Genomic DNA, 25,352 nt, shown 5'->3' with positions numbered 1-25,352 from the left:
GGAACTCACTTTGTAGACCAGGCTGGCCTCGAACTCAGAAATCCTCCTGCCTCTGCCTCCCGAGTGCTGGGATTAAAGGCGTGCGCTACCACGCCCGGCCTGCCTGTCATTCTAAGCACAGGGAATTTTCAGACTTGCAGGTGAAGCTATGGACTGTCTCCCTGAAGAACCTGAGATCTTGGCCTTTGTAACTAACCCTTGTAGAGTAACCATAGTAACACCCACATATATCATGTAGGAATGCTACGCTGTCCATTAGCCTATGGCCTGGACCTATGTTACACTGTGACCTCCTTAAAAGCATAGCTGTTGATCCTTAAGCCTCAGTGCATGTGCGATGGTCCCAGAGTCTTACTCTAAATTTGTGGTTCTGAACCAGAGAGAAGCCACATTACATTGCAGACCTTGCGTTCTCAGCCCCTTTCTTGCCTGTGTTGTTGCTACCCTGTATTCTCCTCTGGGACGGTGCTCTTTAGAAGATTTGTGGGTTTAGGACTGGTGCTATGGAGAGAAGGATGGGTATGCACCCTGTGTGTGTGTGTGTGTGTGTGTGTGTGTGTACACATGGACATGTTTGTGTTTAAGGCAAAGCTGAGGGCAAGGCCCAGTGGTACTAAGTATATCACTGTATCAGAGACAACCGATCTCTGCTGTCACTGTCTTCTGTCTTTGTTTTCTTGTCAGACAGCCCTGCAGGAGTTTGTGACACTTGGTTGTCCTTTGCTTATTAGGCTTCTCTCACATCTTGACAAACAAAAATGAGTATTTTTAGCTTTTGAATGAACCAGAGTAATAGTGTTTCCGTTTTGTTTTGCTGCTAGAGATGGGACTCAGGACTTTGGGTATTTAGATAAGCACTCTAACCAATGAACTATATCTAGTCTAATAGATAATTTAAAAGATGAACATTTGTGTTCATGGGAGAAAAAAATCAAACTAGTGGGTACCCAGTGAGAAGTTAAAAACCCCACTCAGCCAGGCATAGTGGCACATACCTTTAATTCCAGCACCCTAGAGGCAGAGGCAGGCAGATCTCTTGAGTTCAAAAGCAACCTCGTCTACAGAGTGAGTTCCAGGACAGCCAGGGTTATACAGAGAAACCCTGTCTCAGCTCCCACTCCACTCCTCTTTAAAAAATAAAATCCCTATTCTAGAATTAGAGTGATATTAATTCTATGTCTTTGGTGAGTCTTTTGAAATTACTTTTTCTTAAAATGTGCATTTAGATATTCGAGTTGTAAATTTATCCAAAAACCTGTTGTCAACTTGGGATGAAGTGGTTCTTATTGCAGAGCAGCTCAAAGACCTGGAGGCTCTTGATCTCAGGTATGGACTGTGCAGTCTTCTCTGACGGCTGGCCGATACTTTCTGGGAAGCTTGGGCTGACTAGACTTTGCTAAAGGGTAACTTCAGGGCAGTCTTCAGATGGTCCCTTGAGGTGCATGAATAAGGAATATATCTATATCCTGATCAATTGGGAGGGGGTGGATCTTCATAGCTTATAAACCTGACATTGAAAGAGGGACGTGTTATCTCAGCAGAGAGGGGTTAGAATTGAATGTGCTTGTTTATTTGGAATTGCTGTTTAATTCTTTAGAAATAAGTAGTTCATTGGGACATTACTGAATGTAGTTTTGATAAAGATTATAATTTCTCTACCTTGTTTACTAATGTCACATTTTCCAAGATCTTCCCAAATATTTGATTAGTTTAATCTTAGAACCTCACTTTTCAAGGGTTCAACTAGGCTGGTCCGTTCCTTCCTTCCTTCCGTCTTCTCCCTCCCCTCCTTTCTTCCTTCTGATGGTGCTGGGAGCTAAGCCTAGGTTTTTGTGCTTCATAAGCCCTCTACCATTGAACACACCCCAGCCCGTCTCCCCTTGCTTCTTAAGTGCTTTATATTATATGCAGGTAAGCTTTACCAGGCTAAGGCAGATGCATAGACTAGACCTTCAGGCTTGAAGGCACCTCAAATGGAGCAAATGGGTAAAATTTGACGTTTAGTGTCTCCTCAAGTCAAGTTCACATGTCTGAGGAAACCTTAAGCTTCACCTACCTCCATGAGAACCCCTCTCAAATGTTCAGGTTGAACCCCAGACTGTTGGGTCTGCTGTGTAGAAATAAGTCTTCATATCTCTTTTTCCTTCTCAGTGAAAATAAACTGCAGTTCCCCTCTGGCTCACCAACTCTAACTAGAACATTTTCTACTCTGAAGACCTTAGTCCTAAACAAAACAGGAATAACGTGGACTGAGGTAATCACTTTTGCTTTATTACACAGTAATAAATGATTACAATGTTTGCTTTAAAAGGGAATTGAAACCTAAGTGGCTTCATTTTAATCAGCTTATTATCTAAACAGCAGGATGCTCTAAACTTCATCACAGAAGAGTCATCTTTTGGTGAAGTGGGATTTGAGATCTGGTAATCCATGATCTTTCTCAGCCTGTTCCTGTCCCTTAGCTCATTGTACTGCTTGGGAGTCTTGAACACAGATGCTTACCGTGGCATATATTAAATATGTGGAGTTAAAAGTCATAATGCTTGCTCCCCTAGGTTCCTGCAGATGTTGTTAGGGCAGAGCTTGCAGGAGAGAGTCTCTCCCTCTCCCTGCTGCGAGCTTGTCCCTATCATCCACAATTCTGGTCTGACTGGCTTGTGAGTAGCCAGTTTTCCTTGGCTCAGAGACATTTGGTACATATATATGCTTCTGTCTGTCCTGGGCCCCTGATTTTGGAGCATCTCCTGCCCTCTTCTCGTGCACAGAGCCTGAGGATAGGAAAGCGCTTAGCAGTTGGGGTGGGGGTGGGGAGGGAGGATGGTAGTACAGCTCAAGGGAAAACGTTAAGAACCAACGAGACATCTGTGTGCTCAGCATATTCTTTACCTCATGTTCAGTGCTCTCAGGACTAAGAAGGTGAGTACCACCTTCAGGACCAGTCTACTGGTCAGTTGGTTGTGTCCATCACCATTCCTTGCTCCTTTGTGAAGCATTTCCTAACTGGGTGCTGACTTAGCCATTGGGTAAATAGTGCTAGAATGTCTGTATAGCCTTTCAATGTGGTCCTTCATCCTCCTGCACCACCACATCGTGCCCAAGTACAGCTTAAATGACCTGTCCACAATGCAGGGAGTTCCTGTGACAACGTGGCTGAGCAAGGCCAGCAGAGGCTATCAGACACTGAAGTCAGTTTCCTTTCCAGGTGCTGCACTGTGCTCCTTCATGGCCAGTCCTCGAGGAACTTTACCTCAAGTCTAACAATATTTCCATTTCTGAAAGGTAATGGACTTTGCTTGGGTGATTCTATTGCTACTTAGTAAATTCTGGGTAAAGTCTCAGGCCCAGCAGTAGCTTTTAGGAGGATTTGCAGATACAGGGTGTAGTAGCACACTCTCCTTAGTCACTCATTGTACAGTTAGACTGTCTAATAGAACGTTACTCCAACCAGAGGAACTCATCAAAGACGCCTGAATTAAATATTTGAACTTTATTAGCTTTCTATAAGTAAATAGCTTGGCTTCTGATATATGTAAACTAAACATTAGAATTTATTAGTTTTGCATACATATTAGGTTTCCTGATTCGCAGTGGAGTACAGGGTATGTCAGGTACATTTTTTTTGTTTCTTTCTTGTTTCTTTTTTAAACTAGTAAGAGCTGGAGTTGTAGTTGAGCTATCTGGGAGGGTAAAGCAGAAAGGTCCTAAGTTTAAGGTTATCCTAGGCAACTAAGCAAACCTAATTGTAGAGCACTAGTTAGCGTGTACAAGGCTATAGGTTCATTTTTACTTAAAAATTTGAGATACTCAGTTTTATTTTTTGTTTATGTGTGTTTGCTTGAATATATATCTATATACCACATATATACAGTGCTTACGGAGGCCAGAAGAGGGTATCTGAACCTCTAGGACTGGAGTGTTTAAGTCACCATGTAGGTGCTGGGGAATGAACCTCGATTCTCTGGAAGAGCAGCCAGTATTCTTTAACCACTGAACCATCTCACCATCCCCTGAGTTCATTCTTTAATATTGCAAAATTTTTAAAATAAGTAAATAGATTTTTTTCTTATTATTATGTGTATCTATGTATGAGCTGTTTGTGTTTGAGTTCAGGGGTGTGTGGTTGAAGGATACCTTTGAGATTCTTTCCGCTGTGGGCTTCAGAGCTGAAATTCAAGTTCCCAAGCTCGAGCACTGAACCATCTTGCTAGCCCTATTTGCTTGTTTAGAGACAAGGTCTCATTATAGCCCAGGCTGGCCTCAAACTAGTTATGTGTCAAGTATCACCTTCAGTTTATAATCTGCCTCCACCTCCTTAGTACTGGGATAATAGGTGTGGGTGGCTGTGTCTAGCAAATGCAGGGTCATTAATTGGTAATATCTGCTTAGGTCAATTGTACTATAGTGTATGTGGACCCATGTTCTCTTAAATAAATATAGTTGCTTCATCTCCCTTACAGAAAGTAAGATTAGCTAAATGTAGTGGAACAACCCTCTAATCACAGCACTCAGGAGGCAAAGGCAGAGGCAGGTAGATCTCTGTGAAATCAAGACCAGCCTAGTCTACAAAATGAGTTCTGAAACTCCATCTTGAAGAATCAAAAAAAAAGATTTTCCTTTTTTAAAATTAATGTGTGTCTGTCTGTGTGAATCTATGCAAGTGCCCAAGGAAGCCAGAAAGGGGTATCAGATTTCCTAGAGCTGGAGTTACAGGCTACCTGCCATGGGTGCTAGGGACAGAACTTACAAGAGCAAACCCCAAGTTTAAGACTTCTCACCTCCCTCCCTCTTTTAAAATACAGATTTTGACATTTATTTAGACTGTGCTTGTTTGGGTATGTGTATGTATGTGGAAGTCAGAACAATTTGTGAGAATCAGTTCTCTCTTTTTCCCATGTGGGTTTTAGGAGTGGGACTCAGGTCATCAGACTTGTTGGCCTTTTCTAACTGACCCACCTCTCTGGAGCATCATCTCTCTTCTTAGATAGTATCATAAGTATGTGGAAGAAAGTCAAAAAAAGAAAAATCTTCAGTTGGGTTGGTTCAAAGTATAAAACTGTATTGTATAGAATGGTTTCATTTGTGGAGGCAAATGCAGGCATTTTTTTCTCCATATCAAAGACAGGATAGGGTCCTGACTGCAAGCATTTCAACACAGCATCCCCTGGGTTGGCCTTTTTTGGGCCAGATCCACTTCCTCCTTAACTCTTTGTAACAGCGGGTACACTTATTTTAAGCCCTTGTCTTTGTAAACAAGAGATTAATCCACATTGAAAAACTTGTTACTTTCCAATACAGGCCAGTGAATGTCCTGCAGAAAATGAGGTCACTAGACCTTTCCTCCAACCCGTCAATTGATGAGAGCCAGCTGAGCCTTATAGCAGATCTTCCAAGGTAAGCCCTTAAAATTTACCTGTTACAGATCCTTATCATTTCTAGTGCATGGATTGCCATATGTCAAACAAACCTTTTGAATAGATATAAAATACAGCTCCTAAACTGGGCAAGTCCCATGGGGAATTGTCACTTGAATTCTCCTGGAGAGTGTGCTTGTCTCTCGAGCTGTGTGGATGAGGAACCAGGTAATCTGCAGCTGCAGAATTTGCTCTGGTGGTGACACCTACATCTCCACTCAGGACTTGACAGAACACCGGGCACTCCAGAATCTGAGAGGGCTGTGTGGGGCACAGTCACAGTGTCGGCCTTCCTCCTGGACCTTGTGTTTCACAGTAGGATGGAAACACAAGGAAGAGGAAAGGACTTGCTAGTCTAGTCTAGTATATACCCAGAAGACTTTGTAGTATCCTGTGTAATCGAATTTAACATTTTCATTTCAGATTAGAACACCTAGTCCTTTCTGACATTGGACTTTCTTCTATACATTTTCCAGATGCTGAAATTGGTAAATAAGATTATTATTAGTAATGTCCCTCCCTCCTATGTTAATTGTTTTTTTCACTCCTACTGGGCAGTTTCATTTTTATTGTTCTAGGATGCAAAACATCCATGTTCCCGGCCTTGAAGTACCTCATAGTCAATGACAACCAGATATCAGAAGTAAGAACTGCCTCAGCGAGCAGGGCACAATATGCTTGTCTCCACTTGCACACAAAGGCTCCTTTTGCCAAAAAGGTTAAACCAGGGGCCTGGAGAGATGGCACTCAGTGGTTAAGAGTACTGGCTACTGTTGCAGCCAACTGGGGTTCAATTCCCTGCCAACCCCCTCTTCTGGACTCCTTGCTAACTGCATATGACAAAAATGTCCAAACATATTAAATAAAAACAAATCTTAAAAAACATTAAACCAAAAGCAAAGTGTTCCTCAGAGGAAAACTTTTCAAAAGTAAACCAGGTTAAGGTTAAAGTTATCTTCCTTATACAGATGTGGACTGTCAGTGAATTCACATGGTATGCCAGGTAGTAAAAGTCCTCCAGGTAGGGTTGGGATATGATGTACCTTACACCTCAGATGAGAGCTAGGCAACTCTACTTTTATTTTTGCTAGGCCAAGTCAAATGAAATGTGGACCTGATGGCTTTCTTTCCTTTGTTGCTTCAGTGGTCCTTTATCAATGAGCTGGATAAACTGCAGAGCCTGCAGGCCCTATCCTGCACTAGAAACCCTTTGAGCAAAGGAGACAAAGCAGAGGAGATCATCATTGCCAAGATTGGTCAGCTGAGGACCCTGAACAGGTGCCAGGTGAACAGTGGGACCCTCCATGCCCTTTGCTTTAGTTCTGGAGAGGAATCTTATTGGTACCTCTACTGGCCTCAACCTGTGGACTCAGTAATCTTTCTGATTCAGCCACCAAGTAGCTAGGACTACAGAAGTGCCGTGGCACTAGGTAAAAGAAAATATTTTAAGACTAGAAAACAAATGATAAGAAATGTAAAAGAAAGGGCTGGAGAGATGGTTCAGTGGTTAAGAGCACTGACTGCTCTTCCAGAGGTCCTGAGTTCAATTCCTGGCAACCACTTGGTGGCTCACAGCCATTTGTAATGGGATCCAATGACCTCTTATGGTATGTCTGAAGACAGCTACAGTGTACTCACATACATTAGATAGATAGATAGATAGATAGATAGATAGATAGATAGATAGGAAGGAAGGAAGGAAGGAAGGAAGGAAGGAAGGAAGGAAGGAAGGAAGGGAAGGAAAGGAAGGAAGAAAGGAAAGGTAAAAGCAGGTTACATTTGGATATTATAAAGTGGAGAACAGGTGCATTTTGGTTGTTGATATTCTTTGCCAGCTCCTTGAAAGGTAGAGGTTATTCTTAGGTCGGCACCCAATCAGTCTTACTTTGCTGCCTGAGTGTTGGTCATTTAAGGAGCAGTGGGGAAGTGTGAGGCACTTTATCCCATGTCCTTGGAAAGAAGGCAGAAAGATCCAAGGCCCAGAGCATGTCTTTTCTTTCCTTGTTTCCTCCAAAAGTGAGGCTTGGATATCTTAGGCACACCCTGAAGTTTCCTAGAGGAAGCCAGCTATTGAAGCTCACACCAAGAGAGGTGACCCTAGGCACCTAGTGCAGATATTATCATCGTGAAAATTTCAAAATGGGTGGAAAGAGCATTTGTTGTTGCAGTGGATCCACATAGTGACCCATAGTGTCTCTAACTCCAGTTCCAAGAGATCGAATGCCCTCTTCCTCAGATACCACAGGCATGTTGGTGAAAACATAAATGCACCAAAATAATAAAATAAAAATAAGTCTTGTTTGTGGGGAGAGAGAGGGTCATGCTTATTAGTGGGCATATAAAGACCAGAAGACAACTTGGCAGGAGTTGTTCTTCTACCATGTAGATCTGAGGAACTAAACAATGGTCTAGGCTTCAGGGCAAGTGTTTTAACTGCTGAGCCATCTTGCTGGCCCTGGTTATTAGTTTTTTAGAAGAATGTGCAAGCACTTGGGGATGTTATGTTAGTAATTCTTCAGGGTTATATAATGGCTAGCCATTTTGAACTTTGTTTTGAGACTAGAGTCTCTGATCAGGGCTGGCCTTGAATGCCTTACAGTTCTGCATCAGCTCTTTAAGGTCCTGAGTTTCTTTGGTCCTCAGTTCTAAGGGGGGAAGTGGGTAGAAAGTGTACTAACCACTCCTCCCCTTTTTACTGTTAGTGCACGGGCCCCGAAGGACTGGGTAAAATCAGAGCAGCTCACTAGAAGATGCTGTAAAAGACTTACTTCTCTTTCACATCAATGCAGATTCTTCCAGAGGAACGGCGTGGAGCTGAGCTAGATTATCGAAAAGCCTTTGGAAAGGAATGGAGACAGGCTGGTGGACACCCAGATCCAGACAAAAACAGGCCAAATGCAGCCTTTCTGGCAGCCCATCCTAGATACCAGCTTCTCTGCTGCAGTACGTCCAGGTAGCCTGTGCGGACTCCAGCTGGATGTCCACAGGGCTGACGTGGTGGTGCAGAGGACTGCGCTTTGTCTTCTGTTTTGGGGGCTCTTGTTCCCCTGTTGAAGGAGCTCTGGGCACTTTCCTGGGGCTATATCGACTAGCTGAAAACATCAATATGAACTAACCAGTACCCCCAGAGCTCCTTGCAACTATACCACCAATCAAAGAAAACACATGGTGGAACTTTTGGCTCTAACTATATATGCAGCAGAGGATGGTCTAGTCGGTCATCAGTGAGAGGAAAGGCCCTTGGTCCTGTGAAGGTTCTATGCCCCAGTATAGGGGATGCCAGGGCCAGGAAGCAGGAGTGGGTGGGTTGGGGAGCAAGGGGAAGGGAGGAGGGAATAGGGGGTTTTCAGAGGGGAAACTAGGAAAGGGGATAACATTTGAAATATAAAGAAAATATCTAAAAATAAATAAATATATATGTGAAAAAAAAAACAAAAACAAAGAAAACATACTAAATTGGCAGTGTCAATGTGTGTTCCCTGAAGACCTTCCCTTGCAGGGAGGAGGAGATTAGCTCCCTTTAAAAGCTGGCAGTACTCCAAGGTCATCTCAAGCACTGGTATTTACTAAAGCTCTCAGTGTTGCATGTTCATAAATGAACGCTCATTCTTCCCAAGTCACATGCTATATTGCTTGGCATTCAGTATTTCACCAGGCTTAAATCAGCACTCTGATTGGGCCCCAGGCTTTAAAGCAAAGGATTGGGCGTTATGTACCAATGTATTTTCTATTTTGTTGTGACATCATTTTTATCATTCCATGGTTCACATTTAGGCCATTTTTCTTTTCATATATTTCTTAATACAAGCAGCTCACTGCATAAATGTTTCAGCTGGAACATTATTTGAGGAAGGCAAACTGCCTACGGGAATTGCTTTTAAATTACTCAATTAACTGGTTCAATTTCCTGGCTGATCTAGGTAAATTCTGAGTTGCTTGAGGGTGAAGAGAAGGCTCTAAGAACCCTGTAGGTACATGAAGTTTAGCTTCTTACTGCCAAGTGTGTGCAGAGAAACAAACAGCAGTAGGCCAAGTACAGTGGGGAAGGACAGTAGTTCCTCCTTTTCGTAGTTTCAGTTACCTTTAGTCTACCTCAGCCCATACATTAAATGGAGAATCCCAGAAACCAAAAATTCATTGTTTTAATTGCATAGCATTCTAAGCAGTGTGGTCCTGTTCTATCTCACCCAGTACAAGACTGCCTCTGTCCAGCATTCCATGCTGTATGTGCTGTCTGCCCTGAGTTATTCAGTGAGTCAGCAGGAAGACCACCAAGGCGTCACAGTGCTTGTGTCAAGGACTTTACTTGAAAATAAATACCCCATCGCAGATGAAGACAGTGCCATGATCTGTTTGGTTTGGTTTGGTTTTTCAAGATAGGGTTTCTCTGTATCCCTGACCTCAAACGCCAAGATCCTCTTGCCTCTGCCTCCTGAGTACTGGGGTTAAAGGCATATGCCACCACCACCACCTGGCCAGTGCCATTGGTGATTCTTAAACTCCTAAAAGCAGCTGTGAAATAGACTTACTGAGGCTTCAAAGGACAGAAAGGTGTTCTGAAAGAGCTGGTTCACGTAGTTTCCACTACAGCACTTTGGGGTGGTGGTTCTCCTATACTGTCTAATTAGTGACCATAGGTGCACGTTAAAGACGTATCTAATGCTATTCAGGTTCAGATATCCACGGCCCTAGGATGGGTCCCCACAGAGAAAGGAAGCTTTTGCCTGTGTTGCAGATACTAAACAGTTAACGTCTGGTTAAAGCTTGATTGGGTCCTGTGACTTCTGTCCAGCTCATACATAGTTTTTCTCAGGACCCTGAAGGAAAGGTCATTTTCAAAACTGAATACAAGTACTAGTTGGAAGGTTTTGAAAGCATTGGAGCCAGGCAGTCGTGGCGCATGCCTGTAATCCCAGCACTTGGGAGGGAGAGGCAGGTAGATTTCTGAGTTCAAGGCCAGTCTGGTCTACAGAGTGAGTTTGAGGCCAGCTTGGACTGCACAGAGAAACCCTGTCTCGAAACACCAAAAAAAAAAAAAAAAAGCAGTCAGGCTACTGTTAGAACAAACACATACAGCCACAAATAAGATAATATTCCTTGGGAGGGACTGTTTATCTTTCTTAACCACCCAGCAAGCAGCTCTGCAGAAGGCTAATCCTAGGCTAATTGATCAGTGATGCTGGATTGGTCCTGGGAAGAGGCTCTGTTCACACTAACATTTTTTCCTTATTGTGGCCTCTGGTTTTTTGTTTCTTCTTAAACAGAATATGGTGCACCTGAAGATGAGGAGCTCAAAACACAGCAGCCATTCATGCTAAAAAACCAGCTACTAAGTAAGAATCCTTTCAGATTTGCACTGAAGTCTTGGGTAGGAAGCAGATGGTGATGGCTTGCTTGATAGAGATCAAGTGTGCTTCTCTTAGGGTAGTGGTTCTCAACATTCCTAATGCTACAACCCTTTAATAATTCAGTTTCTCATGTTGTGGTGACCCCAACTATAAAATTATTTTCATTGCTACTTCATAACTTTGCTACTGTTGTGAATTGTAATGTTAAATATCTGTGTTTTCCAATGGTCTTAGGCAACTCCTCTGAAAGGGTCATTTGACCCCCCCAAGATATTACAACCCAAAAGTTGAGAACCACTGTCAACTCCAACTCACCCAGTCTGTGTTGAGCATTCTGGGAGCTTCCATACTGCAGACTTACTGAATAACCTAGGTATAGGAGGGGGCAGAATAGTAAACAATGCAATAATATGGAGTCCTGTACTGTGTCCTATATGTAGGGCCCTAGCTAAACCATCAGGAAGGAGTATGGAGGGAAAGAAAAAGTGATAGAATCCTGGGTCAGCTGTCTGAGACAAGATCTTGTTATATACCAGGCTGCTGTGTACATATCCTCCTCCTCTAGCCTCCCCAGTTCTGAGACCATTTAAGTATTTTTCTGTTTTTTGAGACAAAGTCTCTTAGATGGCATGTGTTGTCAAGGCTGGCCTTAAATTTGTGACAGTCCTACCACAGCCTTCCAAAATGGGATTACAGGTATGCACCACCACACCCAGCTTTATGGAAATATTAATAGAAAAATGTAATATAATTAAAGACCCACTTATGAGGATTGAATCAAGTTGTATCAAACTGCTGCATTATCTGGCAATTTCTTGGCCTGCACATTTTTATTTACTGTTGCTATTAATAAGACTGAGGCCTTCTGTATACAAAGTATGTGCTCTACTCAGAGGCAAAAGTCCCAATTCTACATGCATGTGTGCTGTAAATTCCTGCTATGGTGATTATTAATCTTTTTTCCCTTGTCCTTAAAGCCCTGAAGATAAAATGCTCAAATCAACCTGAACAGCAAATATTAGAAAAACAGTTGCCAGGTAAGAGTACATCTGTCTCTACTGTCGATGTGCCTGTGAAGCTGGGCACGGGGAAGCCCTGGGAGAGCTAGCTGGAATGTGAGCTTTTAGTTCATGAAGACCTACAACTTACGGTGTTTTCATTATTAGAGCTTAGTCTAAAACATAACAGAAAGTTCCAGTCTCCAGTATGCCATCAGCGTATCTGGAAAAGTTTTACTAAAATTTGTGAGCTCCCTTGTCTGTGGGTTTTGAGACAGAATGTCTTGAAAATATCTGTGGGTAATAGGCTTATGCCGACACCGAGCCTATGGTCATGCGCTCAGCCGTAGGATGTTAGCAGAAACGCTCCCCACGTTGATACTCTGGGGCTTCTTCTCCAGAGATGACTCCCTGACCGGGAGAGAAGTTAGCACTTCTAAACCGCCTGTGGAGAATCCTTAAAAAATATCTGTACTGCTGGAACTGAGTAATATTAGTAGATACATTGCCTCATTGATTTTAAATCTGTGTCCATCAGACAAAACAAGCTTGCACATGGAAAGCTAGCTGCATTCAGAAGAGAGCTTTTCTGAGTAACCATCCAGTTTACAGCCGATTTCTCACAATTTCTCTATTTTTTTAAAAACTAGAAATCTAATTTCTCTTACTGTGGTATGTAACGACAAATTAACAATGTGCATTAACTTTTCTCTTGTTGCTCTGAAAAAATACTCAGGTAACGTAAGGAAGGTTTGTGCTGTTCATGGCTTGAGGAGGTGAAGCACCACGGCAGGAAGCACACTGCTGGAGTGTGGAGTAGTCATATCAGGCCATACTAGGGAAGCAGAGCCTTGCTGGCACTCAACCTGCCTTGTCCCCTCCCTTTCCCTCCGCCTTCAGTATGCGACCCAATCCACTCCCTCCAGACACAGGGAATTTGGTTAGGCACATTCAGGATACTACAGCTGTTGAAGTGAGTCAAAAATAGGAAAAGGCTAGTTTATTCTAAAATAGAGAAGATTTATTATCACAAGTTGCATAAAAACACAGCATTTATAAAAACAATTTTATAGAAAAATAATTGACTACATTGTGATACTTGTGGGACACCACACTATTGCTGTACTTTCAGCTAAAGCTTCAGAGAAACTAATATTCTTAATCAAAATATCCACCATATACCACTATAACCTGTCTTTGGAAAGAAGTTCCTAGGATGTTCTTGACGGACCAGCGCATTTGTTCTTCTGAGTGCCTTTCCCACACCTAGTGGTCATGTGTGCACGTCCTGCTGGTGACTGCATGCTCGTGCTGGGAGGAGCCCCTCAAGGCCCCCACGCCGGGGAGCTTCAACAACCCCTTAGGAAGTTATCACAAAGGCCTAGATTGTGTCCTCTTAATTCTGGTTATTCAGATTGAGGAAGAAATAGTAAATGCTACTGAAATGGTATGATACCTCACTGTCAAGACCACTTGGGTCAAACACTGGCTCCATTTCCCACTTTATTAAAAGATCACCTGGTAAAATGACTCAAGCCTTCCATCAATGGCTGCCTCTCCTGAGCTGTTTCTACATGTAGTTGTCACTTAAAAGTTTCTTTTCTTTGACAGACTCCATGACAGTTCAAAAGGTAAAGGGACTGTTGTCACGTCTTCTCAAAGTTCCTGTGTCAGAACTTCTGTTGTCCTACGAAAGTTCCAAGGTAAGTTGCTAAGCAAAAACACAAAGCTAAGCTTAGTTCTCTACAGTACTGTGAGCCATACATAACAGGCTCTAAATGGAGGCAGCCTTTGACTTCACAGCTCGCGTGCCGTTGGAGGGTGGCATGGATAACATGCACCATCAGACCTGTCTTACTGCTCCCTACTTGATTTTAATTTTAGATGCCGGGCAGAGAAATTGAACTAGAAAATGACCTACAGCCATTACAGTTTTATTCTGTGGAAAATGGAGATTGCCTACTAGTGCGATGGTAACAGTCCAACCGTAAGAGTTTAACGACTGGAATGTATACACCAGAAACAAAACCTTTGCCCTCACAAATGATGTTATGTTTTGTTGGGAAAAGACCATTTGGTTGTATATTAGTAGAATAATAAAGGCTTTGATTACTATTGATTTTTCTGCCCTTTCTGTTTTCACACCTTACTGCATTCCACTATGTGAAGATGTAAATATGAAATAGAAACAGTAGTCTAAATCTGAGTACAGTTAACATCTGCTGTGGGCTACCTAACTTTTAAAAAGTTCACTACAGAGATTTGGTTGGTCATTCTGAGAAATGTCCTTTAAGCTGAGGAACCACATCTTCAGACCTGTCACATGCCTTTCCCTATGTTATGCTTACACTGAGCCTGTCTTGCACTTCTCACCACCTCCTATGCAAGCTTAGGTAAACATCAGGCAAGGCAGAATAGTGCCTTCCCCTACACTTCCTTCCCTGTGACACTGAACCCTGAGGTGTTTACTTTGACTCTACTCACAAAAACAGTTTAGTGAGAGTGTGTCATTCAGGATGTCTAAGCTAAGACATTCAGATTTACTTAAACAGTAAAAGAAAACATGATATGTATGTAGATAAACATCTTTAAGATACCAAACTTTAGTTTACATTTCCTTTTCAAGGTCAGGTTGTATCAGAGATCCACAAACTGGTATTTCTAGCAACCCAGACTTTGGTATATGTGGCCCCTGTGCCACACAGCATCTTTGTAGTTTCTCTCTGGCCTAATTAAGTTTTGTAGAGCTTTTTTGTAACCCTGCTTGAGATTCAAATGGAGTTATTTTCTGAATTTGGCCATTTAACCAAAAATGGTAATGAGCTGCTAATTAGTATAAGTGATCAAAAATTAGCAATATTTTTTGTAAAATAATTTGGTATAAATAATCTTTAAATTTATAAATAAAAACTTATGATACCGTATGAGTTGATTCATTAAGATCTGTGCAAACATGAGTAATACCCTACTGCTTATACAGCTCACGGTATACCAGCCACGGCCTTCCTTGCACTTGCAGTCCCTGGGGCTTGGGGGTCATCGTACTTTTGCTTCACACTGACAAGGATCCCCACATAGCTCCTTCAGTTCCCAGAGTTTGCTCAGTTCTTGTGGTGAGTACTGAGGAGAAGACAGCATCCCTGTCTCACAGGTTTTCTCACACAGCCACAGGCTGTCCTGTTGAGAAACAAATACGAAATACAAGACAGAATCAGGAAGGAAGGAAGGAAGATAGATAGGTAGATAGATAGATAGATAGATAGATAGATAGATAGATAGATAGATAGATAGATAGAGATAGGAAGGAAGGAAGGACACCTAAATGTACTCTACCCAAATCTGAATAAGTATCTAATGCTGTGAGAGTGAAGCTGAGTTCCTCCCATCACTATGCTGTAAGAGCAGGCATGTCCAAGATGCCTGACGCAAGTCCCAAGTACTATACTACTCAACGGAATAACAGAACATGTATATGAAGAAACACATTGAATCTCAGAACACAAATCCTGGGTAAAATCTAAAAATCTTTTTAAACCATGCTTCTGATGAACACAGGCTGCTGATCCCTGTCTCTCAAAAGCACGCCTAGAATGAGGGACTCGCCAGTGGCAGCAGAGTGGGCACTATGCCTTGTGTACATGGAGGAGAACAAAGCCTTCTGTCCAAGAGGCTCTTCAGCTCCAGAAGGCAATGTAAATTGTTTAGAAATGACAGTGCCCCATAGGGCAGAACAAAATAAATATCCTATGTATGATGATTTAAGTAGGGTCACAGTAAAGATCTTCACAAAACAACAAGCTCCACAAACAACCTATAGAAACTATAGATCACAAGACTGATTTGCTGAAAAGGCCGAGTATGATGTAGCAGCAGGACTCCTGCTGAGTGAGTGTGGACGTGTGGCTCTGAATGGCAGACACTGCGTGCCTGTCCTGTTTTCTGTACCTTCTACAGCCAAAGAAGAAGGTTAAGAATCAAGAAATCAATACAACAAATGAGGTAAAAATCTTATTCCCCCAGCCCGTTTTCCTACCTTCCATTTTAGTCTTTGCACACATATCCTGCCTCTGTACCACTAGGTCCTTAGAAATAAAATTCTAGGTAAAGTCTGCTGTCAGAAAAGTTGAGAGGTCACGATTTAAAATTCATAGCTGGGACACCAGAAGCCTTTTATCCCCCGTGCTAAAGGTTGCATGTTCACTTGCACACCTACAAGAGCCCTGAGGTCAGCATCCCAGACCTGCTTACCTGGTGTCTTTTAGGTCCTATGGCTGCCATCCAAATGCCCATGCTGACATCTTCACCCTACTCAGGAGCAAATGCCAACTTCTTAATGGTTTTGTAACAAAAAGTGATATGTAGAGCTAGCCAACCCAGATGTGTAAGTATGAGCCAGAGATGGGAGACAGGAAACACACAGCAAGCAAGCCCTTTGCTCACATACCTTACATCAACACATTGGGCATTACTTGGTCCCTGACTCTATAATCAAGCCAGGAGAAAGAAAACACTTCTTTAGCTCCTTTCTTATGAACAGAAATGTTTACATTCCTCCACAGAATACATGTCCAAACAAAGATTAAAAACAGTGAAAGCAGACTCAAAGAAAATATTGGTTTGGAGTGGTTATCATGGCTAGAGTCTGAGAAGTGTCAGGTAAATGTCCCTGATGTTTAGGGAGTAACTCCTACAGAGAAAGGACAGCCATGGTAAGCTGGCTCTGCTTCAGGGACATCTCAGGACACTGGACTGTATGAGTGATCTTGTTACCTGATAGGTCTTTAACCTTCTGGAGTTGCCTGCCAGCCACTCAACGATATCCTTGGAGATCACATACCCTGACCCACATGCAAAGGCAGGATAAGCCGGGCTCGGGTATTCCAGCTCCTGCCATTTTCCGGTTCTGTCCACTGCCCAATTCAACCTGAAACTGAGATGTTACAATGGTGGCTTCTCTGTAATAGCTGGCCATATCCTTCTACTAGCTGCCTTCCATCACTACCAAAGAGATGACCAGGAAAAAGATTCTTGCTGCCTAAGGAAAGGAATTATTTACCCAATAGTAGTTTATATAGATTAGATAAGCTCTCAGTTTCTGGATGGAAACTACGAGAAGCCCACCCTGTGTTTCAGGACATACTTAACTGAAACCAAACCCACCAAATCATCAACACGGCAGAGGTCCTGAGCAGCAAAGGCAATGGCTGAGGAAATGTGTCAGACATGATTCTAACCGAAACCAAACAAAACAAAGCAAAGAGGATACAACAGTTGCAGGAGACCATGTGCTTCTAAAACAAAAGCCACATCTTTGACTCGTGGTTAATAAACCTGAGATTTTTCAATAAAATAAACAAAATTCCCTCAGATTACAGTGATAACATGAATCCAGAAGAGTATAATCAATAAATTTCTTAACATTATCTATGTAAAAGTAACTTCCATATTTCACTCTAAATCACACTTAGTCAGGTATTGGCGGTCCATGTTTCACTTACTTTCCCCACCAAAAATTAGGCCCATCTAGATTCTTCTGAGCAATTCTATTAAACACAGCTTCTAAGTCTATATAACAGTCGTCATCTGTCTTGAGCAGCAAATCGAAGCTGGTGGATTCCACAGTCCTGTTGACAGAAAAAGAAATATGCAAGTCCATGCAGCTATGGAAGGACACAACACTACACCCTGTACAGCTGTGCGCCTTCAGTGTCTTACCCTACACACAGAACACTATTACTGTGGCCATCGACTGCACTTGGTCCTCACTTGATCAACTGGAATCACAGAAGAATGAGAAGAAAGGTCTGACTGAAGTAGAATATGCATTCTTTTTGTCTGTTTCGTAACAGTGTTTCTCTGTGTAGCCCTGGCTGTCCTGGAACTCACTTTGTAGACCAAGCCTGCCTCTGCCTCCCGAGTGCTGGGATTAAAGGCGTGCACCATCACACCCAGCTTAGAATATGCATTCTAACAAGGGCTTCCTAGTCATTCTCCACATCAGCTGCCAGGCCTACCTGTCACCTGTACCCTGCCCCACGTGTGCCTGGTTACAAAGTTGATCACGGGACAGGTATCAGACCTGAAGCTCTCACTTAGAACACTGAATTCGATGTGTTATGAAACGGGCCAGGTGTGGTGGGAAGCAGATCCAAGAGCTCCAAATTCTAGGTTAGTCAAAATACTGAGAAGTCGCAAAACTTCTTTTTTTAAAAAAAACTGAATATATTATGGGTTAAAACATGATTTATAAGGTGCAAACATATCTGTCTTTGGAACCAATTTCCAGCATTTCAATTATTATAAACAACCAACCCTCTGTAAGATCTCTATTTCTCTAGTTTTCTTGATGACATCAAACAAGGCAAAACCAGGTTCCCTGACTGTCAGTCCCTGCACAACACATCTGTTTGTAAGTACACACTTGTAAGGGGATCAGCCACCTATATAGACCAAGCTGGCCTCAAACTTATAAAATCCACCTGCCCCTGCCTCTGCCTCTGCAGAAATGAGACTAAAAGTGTGCACCACCAAACTTAGCCGTTTATTTTTAACAGTATAACAGACACATAGTATTTGCCAATCAGAAAAACGCTTTTGTTTTTTTTTTTTTTTTGGGTTTTTCGAGACAGGGTTTCTCTGTGTAGCCCTGGCTGGCCTCGAACTCAGAAATCCGCCTGCCTCTGCCTCCCGAGTGCTGGGACTAAAGGCGTGCGCCACCACGCCCGGCGACGCTTTTGTTTTAAAAGATGCTTAGATCACTGGTGGGTGACTCTGCTGAGTAAATAAGGTCAAATAATTAAAAACTGACTTAAAACGTGGCTGGTGCCTCTAGTACCCTCCTACACTAGTCCTTTTGTGTCCCCAGGGTTTCCTACACAAAGCATGCTGAAAAACAGATGGTAAGTGGTAATGTGGGCTATGAGGAGGCAGATCTAAAAAGCTCTGCTGAGGTTTGACAACAGTAAAGAGAAGGGAGGCAAAAAACACTGGGAGAGGTAGGTAAGGAGCAGGAGGAGGAAAACTGAAGGTTCCCTGGGAAAGAGCTCTGTTAGAAATGCTAGTGCCCCTCCTCACCCCAATCTTAAGTCCCAACTTCCCATTTCTGAAACTCCTCATAGTGGCATCTACACTGGGAATTCTGAGTGCTGGGATTTTAGATGCACCACAACCACCTGCTCGGGATAGGCTCCTATTGCTGTCTAAATACAGTCCTGGTATTCCAGACTCAACTGCCTTCTACCAAAATAATAACTAGTCTCAGTTAGATAATGTTACCTTCAGCAAACTAACCAGACCGTCTACAGATTATGACTCCAAGAAAACATTATCCCTTGTACACATGCCCTTGTGAACTTCCCACCCAAGAGGGGAAGTGAAGAAAGAGATCTGATGAGTCTTTCCAATAAATAAGGTTTCCAGAGATAAGGAAAAACTGTGAAACCCCAGTCACACATACTCCAGGGAGTTAGTTAGTACTTCAGCCATGTGAGAGAGCAAGCTGTTCCTCAGAAAGTCAGCACAGCCACAAGCAACTACCAACTATGATTGGTAAAATAACATTATTGTCACAGACATAGAATACAGCCAAGACAGGGGAACCACTGGAGGCTCCAGGAAGTTAGGAGAGTTAATCTCACTGAGCAACTACTAGAGTTTGTAAAACAGACAAGTAGGGTTGTCTTTCAGAGCCTTGCCATGTGAAAACTAGCCTTCATGTTCTAGGAGCCTTCCGTCTCAGCCTCTGTGCAGCTGGACAGAACTCGTGTACCCACTCACTGCATCCATCCAAATGCAAGGAATCTGGAAGCCCGTGGAGTAGAGACTGGAAATGGAAGGTGGGTATTTAATTGAGAAGAATTCAGACTAGTAACTTAGTGTGAACATAATTAGGGAATTGGGGTAGACAGGTAGGAATAAAACTAAAAAGGGACCATTTCCAGACTCAGTGAATTCATCCAGTGCTAGGCTGAGACACCTGAAGTATGTAGGAATGAATCCAAGGGAATTAATTTTGATTTGTTCATTTTGATCCCTTAATACCATTCACACTGTGGATCTGTTTATCTAAATAAGAAAGAAACAGCATGTTCAAAGATGTCTTCAAAAGGAGCCAGGTGCTGGAGAGTTGGCTCAGCAGTTAGAACTATCCTAGTACTCAAGTAGGGCAGCTTACAACTGTATGCAACCCTAGTTCCAGAGGATCTAATGCCTTCTTTTGGCCTCCCAAGGCACTCATGCTTACATAACAGACATTTACATTTGAATAATTAAAACATATAAATAAAAATATAAAGTTTTTATTATATGAAATAGAATATATATCTTATAAAATATTTTTTAAAAACTTAAAATTAATTTTTTTTAAAGATCCAGGATGTAACAGACTGCATTTCAGGTGACAAGTCTTTTAAATTTTGAAATCTCAGTGGTTTGATGATGTTTCGTAAACCTACCCCACATATGTACAACCTACCATCTATAGAAGTTCAATAATTTTGCAGGAACATTCCGGTAAGTATCCACAACATCCACGAAGACAATGTCGTCATAGGCTCTGCTTTCCTCCTGCAGTAAGGCATCTTCCACTTGCAGATCCTGTATGTGATCTGCAAGTCTCTGGGGCCGAGAATAAAGGCTTCTTAATAGTGCATCACCTTCTGAAAAGGAAAAACTGACTATTGAAGAGAAATACTACTGCACACTCAGAACCCAGACCTTGAAAATGTTACCAGAATTCCTTCCCCAAGAAAGCCACTGGAGCACACACCCGTTAGGATCTACAGGTGCTCAGGGAAGCCTACTTGGGATGTGATCTTACATGTGATCTTACATGGGTATTTCTCCGCAACACAGTTTCTTATGTTGGTAACTAACAAAACTAGAACAGAGTTCAACTATGCTTTACTTGCATAAAAGAATGCATTGATTTGAAAAGTAAGCTTTTTTGGCTTTGTTTTGGAGACAGGGTGCTGCCACACAGCCCAGGATGGCTTTGAAGTCATAATCTTCCCACAGTCTCTTAACTATCAGCATTTCAGGTTTATGTTGTTGTACCTAGCACAATAAGGAACTTTTAACATGACAAGATGACCTTTCACAGTTAAATTATAAAACAAGGTTAACTACATTGGCCAACTTACCCTGAACAGTGTAGATAAAGCCACCTGCAACTCCCTCCACACCTTCCATGAATTCATGAGGCAGTGCCCCCTCCCCAGCCTGAAAGGAATGAAAACAGAAGTGTTCAGGCATTTCCTGACTAACAGAGAATGTGTTACAAATACAGAGCGGAACCAGCAGATGCCCCAAGAAACCTGTTCCTACAGCAGATACTGATGCCATGGATTTTCTTTAAATTTTTTTTTACTTTATGTACATAGCTATTTTGTATGCACATATGGTCACCACCTGCATGCAGTGCAGTGCCACAGGAGGTCAGAAGAGGGTCAACTACTATTAACTACTATTTCATCACCAAGTTTGCCTGCCTGCCGCCAGGCTCCATACCATGGTGGTCCTGAAGTCTATGGAACTGTAAGCCCCAAACTAACCACTTTCATTTATAAGCTGCCGTGGTCTTGTCTTATCACACAAGAGAGAGATAGTGAAGATGAGTAACCTGTGCCCTGAACCACCAAGTCACCCTGCCAGCTCTTCTGCTGTGGAGGTAAAGCATCAGGATGACTCTAGCCCAGTGCTTAGAATTCCAACTTAAATAAATATTCTTAAATTCACAAAAACAAGAGTACAAAACCAATTTAATTTAAATCTAATCCTATCACTTTAAAAACATTTAAAAAAAAACCTCTTTTTTTTTCCATGAAAATTCTCATGAATTTGCTAAGATCTTAGTGTACTTGAGAATTCTGGGGCCATGCAGAGAAAAGCTTCTTTAAATCGTCATCTGTCCCCAACATGTCAGATGGAGACTAACTCCCTACTGCTGCTCAAGACCTAGGACTTAACTGTGCCACCAGTCCTGCCTCTTAGAAGCGCCTGCCTCAGTTACCTCCTCCTGCCTTCTCTATCTTGTGCTTCAATATGGCTGCCTTCCAGAGCTCTCCTCCAGCCGATGGGGCTGAGGCTAACTGTCAAAAGCAGTCATCAGCATGTTCACAGCATTTCCTATACAGACTCCTTTTGTCAGAAGGGACACACCATTTTAAGGCCACCAGAGAGTATTCTGAGGTCACTGTGAATAACATGTATTTAATTTTATGTACAGTTTATGGTGGAATGTTGTGAATTTCAACTCTAGTTCCATAATTGTGGTATGCTTTCTTTTTTAAACTGCCACTATTTTCTACTTGGTTTTGGCTTGTTTAGAACTTAACAATACTCTAGTACTCATTGTGTTGTGGTTTGATTTATGTTGTTGGGATAAGCACTCTAACTAAAAGCTCCTTTCATGAGAAAACTGTTTACACGTCCAGGTCACACCCATCATTGAAAGTTATGGCAGGAACTAAGGCTTGTACTTAGAGGCAAGCCTTGCTAACTACTGCATGCAGCTTTCTCTCTAACCCGGAAACCCAGTCACAGCTAAGGGAACACAGCAGACATCAGGGAAGAGTGCTGCTAGACAGCTCACTCACAGGCCATGCTTAGCTGGCTTCTTTATACAGCCCAGGGCCACTGGTGCAGAAAACAGAGCCACCCACAGTGCAGTGGCCTACCTTATCAATTAACAATCAAGACAGTCCCAACAGACATGCCCACGGGGCCACAGGCCACAGACTTCCTCAGGTGACTCCAGGTTGTACCAAACTGACAGTTAAACAGCTAACTAGGATTCTTGTTTATTAACTTTTCTCAAAGGTCACAGCCTAACTTTAAATATTCCTGACATCATCACTTACTGGCAGGGAACAGGCTTGTTGAAATATCTCCTGCTCAGGGGTTTCCACCAAGTCTCCGGGTTTCCATCGTCAGTTAGCTGAATTTTTAAGCTGTCTCGGACCCTCCACAACTATCTTTCCTCCACAGCAGATCATTAGTCTTTAGATTTGAACTTAGTCTTGACTCAGAAGGAAACTTATTTCCTCACTATAACAAACTCAAACATTAAGGATCCTTTTTTGGAGTACCCTAGATATTTTTTAAGTTTTACAAATAGAAGGTGGCAAGGTAACTTAAAGGCACCTATCCTAAAAATAATAAAAGAAAAAGTTATGATTCCATTCTATAAAATTCCTCTATCTTAAATAAATAATGGTGGGTAAAATACTGTTCATGATCTACAAGGCTAAGACTATAATTATGTGACTTTGTGGATCCATGTGTTTAATAAATAGTTACTTTTGTTGTAAACATTTTAAAATTACGTTTATTTATTTATATGTATGTACATGGGCGTTCTCACTGAGTTTAGGTCATCAGGCTCAGCATCATACGCCTTTACCTTCTAAGGCATCTTGGTTTTTTGGTTTTTTTTTTTCTTTTTTTTTCTTTTTTTTTTAGACAGGGTCTCTCTGTGTGGCCCTGGCTGTCCTGGAACTCACTTTGTAGACCAGGCTGGCCTCGGACTCAGAAATCCACCCTCCTGTGCCTCCCAGGTGCTGGGACTAAAGGCGTGCGCCACCACGCCCGGCCTAAGGCATCTTGTAAGCCCCTGACTCATTTCCTCCCTGAACCATGGGCCTGAGATGGAATAATTGTGCCTGCCTTTCAGGGGGTGTGCAAGAAATGCTTTCTGAATAAATCATAAATGACATGACACTCAAATCATGACCAGGAATGCTTTCATGTTAGCGGCACTAATATTCCAGAGATTATTGAACTTCTGCATTGAAATGCCAGTGTCTTCCTATTTGTTAAACTAACTACCAACGAGGATGGCAAAGTTGTCTGTACCACCACCACAACATGCCTCTTGCTTATAAGTCTGTCTATGCCATTACCATGCTACATTTGAAAAATGCATCTGAGAAAAATCTGGCTAAATGACAACTGTGATTCAGAAACTCTAGAGTTGTTCAAAATTAAACCAAAGCAAGCATTCTCCTTCATTCTGCTGCTTCCGCCTCCTTGAGTGCTGAGAACACAGGTATAAACTACTGTACTAAACCATTAACAAATATTTCTAAAAAATGCTCACTAAAATGAGCATTTTTTAGAGTAAAATGGCATCTTGGTTTTTTATCATACATTAAAATATATCAACCTTAAGGCAAAATTCCATTATTAACACTGGAGTTACAGGAACACACAACTCAAGCCATGCACTGTCACTGCAAGGACTCAGGAACACTTACTGGTGTGTATACTTGAAAGCCCTGCCTGAAACTGCCTAGGAGAAGAGGAAATTCTGATCCATATAGAGCAGTAATGTTTCTAACCAAGGCAAACAAAGCGCAACTCACTGCAAGGACTCTGAGAACACCCCCTCCATCGTTCACTGTCACTCTGTGCAGGTTTCTGGACACGAGGCCATGGAGATCTTGGCTTTCCCACACGATTGTACCTTCAAAGCTCTTTTGGGGGAAAATGATAGTGAATTATTGTTTATTCCTGTCACTTTGGTTTTAAGAAAGTATTTACATGAAACTTCAAAAAAAAAAAAGTCATCTCAGTTAAAAATTTAAGCCACAACTTGAACACTGTATTGTTAGCACGTCTATAGTACGTCTAAAACTCCATCACAACAGGGCTGTGGTGTTTACAGATACTGCCTGGCTGTCCTTCTGTGTCAATTTCCAAATGCTGCTACAACTGTTAATGCTATTCTTTCTAATGTGGGTGTAACATGCTACTTGATTTACAGCTGTTGTCTGCTGACAGACACTTGATAGAAATCAAATGGCTACTGTAACATAAGGAAGTTTTGTTATAAATGTCTCTCTTTGCCCAATACTTTAAGATAAATTGATCTCAGAGGTGAAATTACTGGGCAAAGGTATGTTTATGTGTTTATTTTGGAACACACTGAAATTGCCCTTGAATAGTTATTTTTATTACTTTAAGGTCATTAGCAAAAGACGAGAATGCCAACTTCATTGGACTCTCTCTTCTATAAAGCTTAGGAGAAAGTAAAAGGTGCTAGCTAATGTGATAGATCTTTATATGTGACTGTCTAACACTTGCCAAGCCATGGGTCATTATACACTGAACATCAGAAATGGAAACAGTATAGCTATTATCTTTAAATACTACCAACGTTTGGCCATAGAATCACTAGTGAAAAAAATTGCATTTTGGAAGAAATTGAGGTAGATATTATTCAGAAAGAATTTTAGATTACCACAAAAGCAGACAAATCTTGAAGTAGTTAAGGTCAGAAAAGTGGGAATCAATAACACAACACCTTCAGAATCATAAGCATTTTACAGGCTGTAAAACCAGGCTGAAGAGAGTTAGGTCTAAGGTAGGTCAGATGGTTCTCTGACCACCCCATCCTTTGCTTACAAAGCAAAGGGAAGACTGGAGGTTGTCAGCAGGGTGGCCAAGGCTGGTAGGAGAGAAGAACTAGCTGTTGTGGTAAGACCAAACAACAAAGGTCCCCAGGGAACTATCTAGAGGTTGAACTATAATTCCTCTTCTACATAAGAAATCACGTTCCAAGTCTTTTTTTTTTTTTTTTTTTTTTTTTTTTTTTT

The 25,352-nt window shown here is 42.0% G+C and overlaps 2 protein-coding genes across 5 annotated transcripts in view; one reads left to right on the top strand and one right to left on the bottom strand.

Annotated features, from left to right (window-relative positions):
- The window catches only part of Tbce (tubulin folding cofactor E), a 38,510-nt gene extending 24,758 nt beyond the window's left edge, over positions 1–13,752 (top strand). The window contains exons 6-17 of one of the 3 annotated variants that reach the window (XM_021179955.2): positions 1,227–1,326; positions 2,152–2,254; positions 3,203–3,279; positions 5,296–5,391; positions 5,835–5,899; positions 5,990–6,054; positions 6,556–6,696; positions 8,201–8,354; positions 10,676–10,744; positions 11,737–11,796; positions 13,369–13,460; positions 13,642–13,752. In XM_021179955.2, the coding sequence (XP_021035614.1) occupies positions 1,227–1,326; positions 2,152–2,254; positions 3,203–3,279; positions 5,296–5,391; positions 5,835–5,899; positions 5,990–6,054; positions 6,556–6,696; positions 8,201–8,354; positions 10,676–10,744; positions 11,737–11,796; positions 13,369–13,460; positions 13,642–13,734 (1,115 nt within the window). In that variant the 3' untranslated portion in view covers positions 13,735–13,752. Of the gene's footprint in view, positions 1–1,226; positions 1,327–2,151; positions 2,255–3,202; positions 3,280–5,295; positions 5,392–5,834; positions 5,900–5,989; positions 6,055–6,555; positions 6,697–8,200; positions 8,368–10,675; positions 10,745–11,736; positions 11,797–13,368; positions 13,461–13,641 lie in introns of those variants that run through there. The other 2 variants (XR_003834624.1, XR_003834625.1) reach the window with 2 other exon arrangements.
- The window catches only part of B3galnt2 (beta-1,3-N-acetylgalactosaminyltransferase 2), a 43,222-nt gene continuing 30,626 nt past the window's right edge, over positions 12,757–25,352 (bottom strand). The window contains exons 6-12 of one of the 2 annotated variants that reach the window (XM_021179958.2): positions 24,120–24,230; positions 20,898–20,976; positions 20,231–20,414; positions 17,256–17,381; positions 16,528–16,687; positions 16,006–16,062; positions 12,757–14,934 (exon numbers count right to left, since the gene is read on the bottom strand). In XM_021179958.2, the coding sequence (XP_021035617.1) occupies positions 14,794–14,934; positions 16,006–16,062; positions 16,528–16,687; positions 17,256–17,381; positions 20,231–20,414; positions 20,898–20,976; positions 24,120–24,230 (858 nt within the window). In that variant the 3' untranslated portion in view covers positions 12,757–14,793. Of the gene's footprint in view, positions 14,935–16,005; positions 16,063–16,527; positions 16,688–17,255; positions 17,382–20,230; positions 20,415–20,897; positions 20,977–24,119; positions 24,231–25,352 lie in introns of those variants that run through there. The other variant, XR_003834626.1, reaches the window with a different exon arrangement.

This window comes from Mus caroli, chromosome 13, assembly GCF_900094665.2.
Source record: "Mus caroli chromosome 13, CAROLI_EIJ_v1.1, whole genome shotgun sequence".
Taxonomy (NCBI): Eukaryota; Metazoa; Chordata; class Mammalia; order Rodentia; family Muridae; genus Mus; species Mus caroli.
Note: the sequence above shows the minus strand (reverse complement) of the source record. Positions and strands in the feature narration are given on the sequence as shown.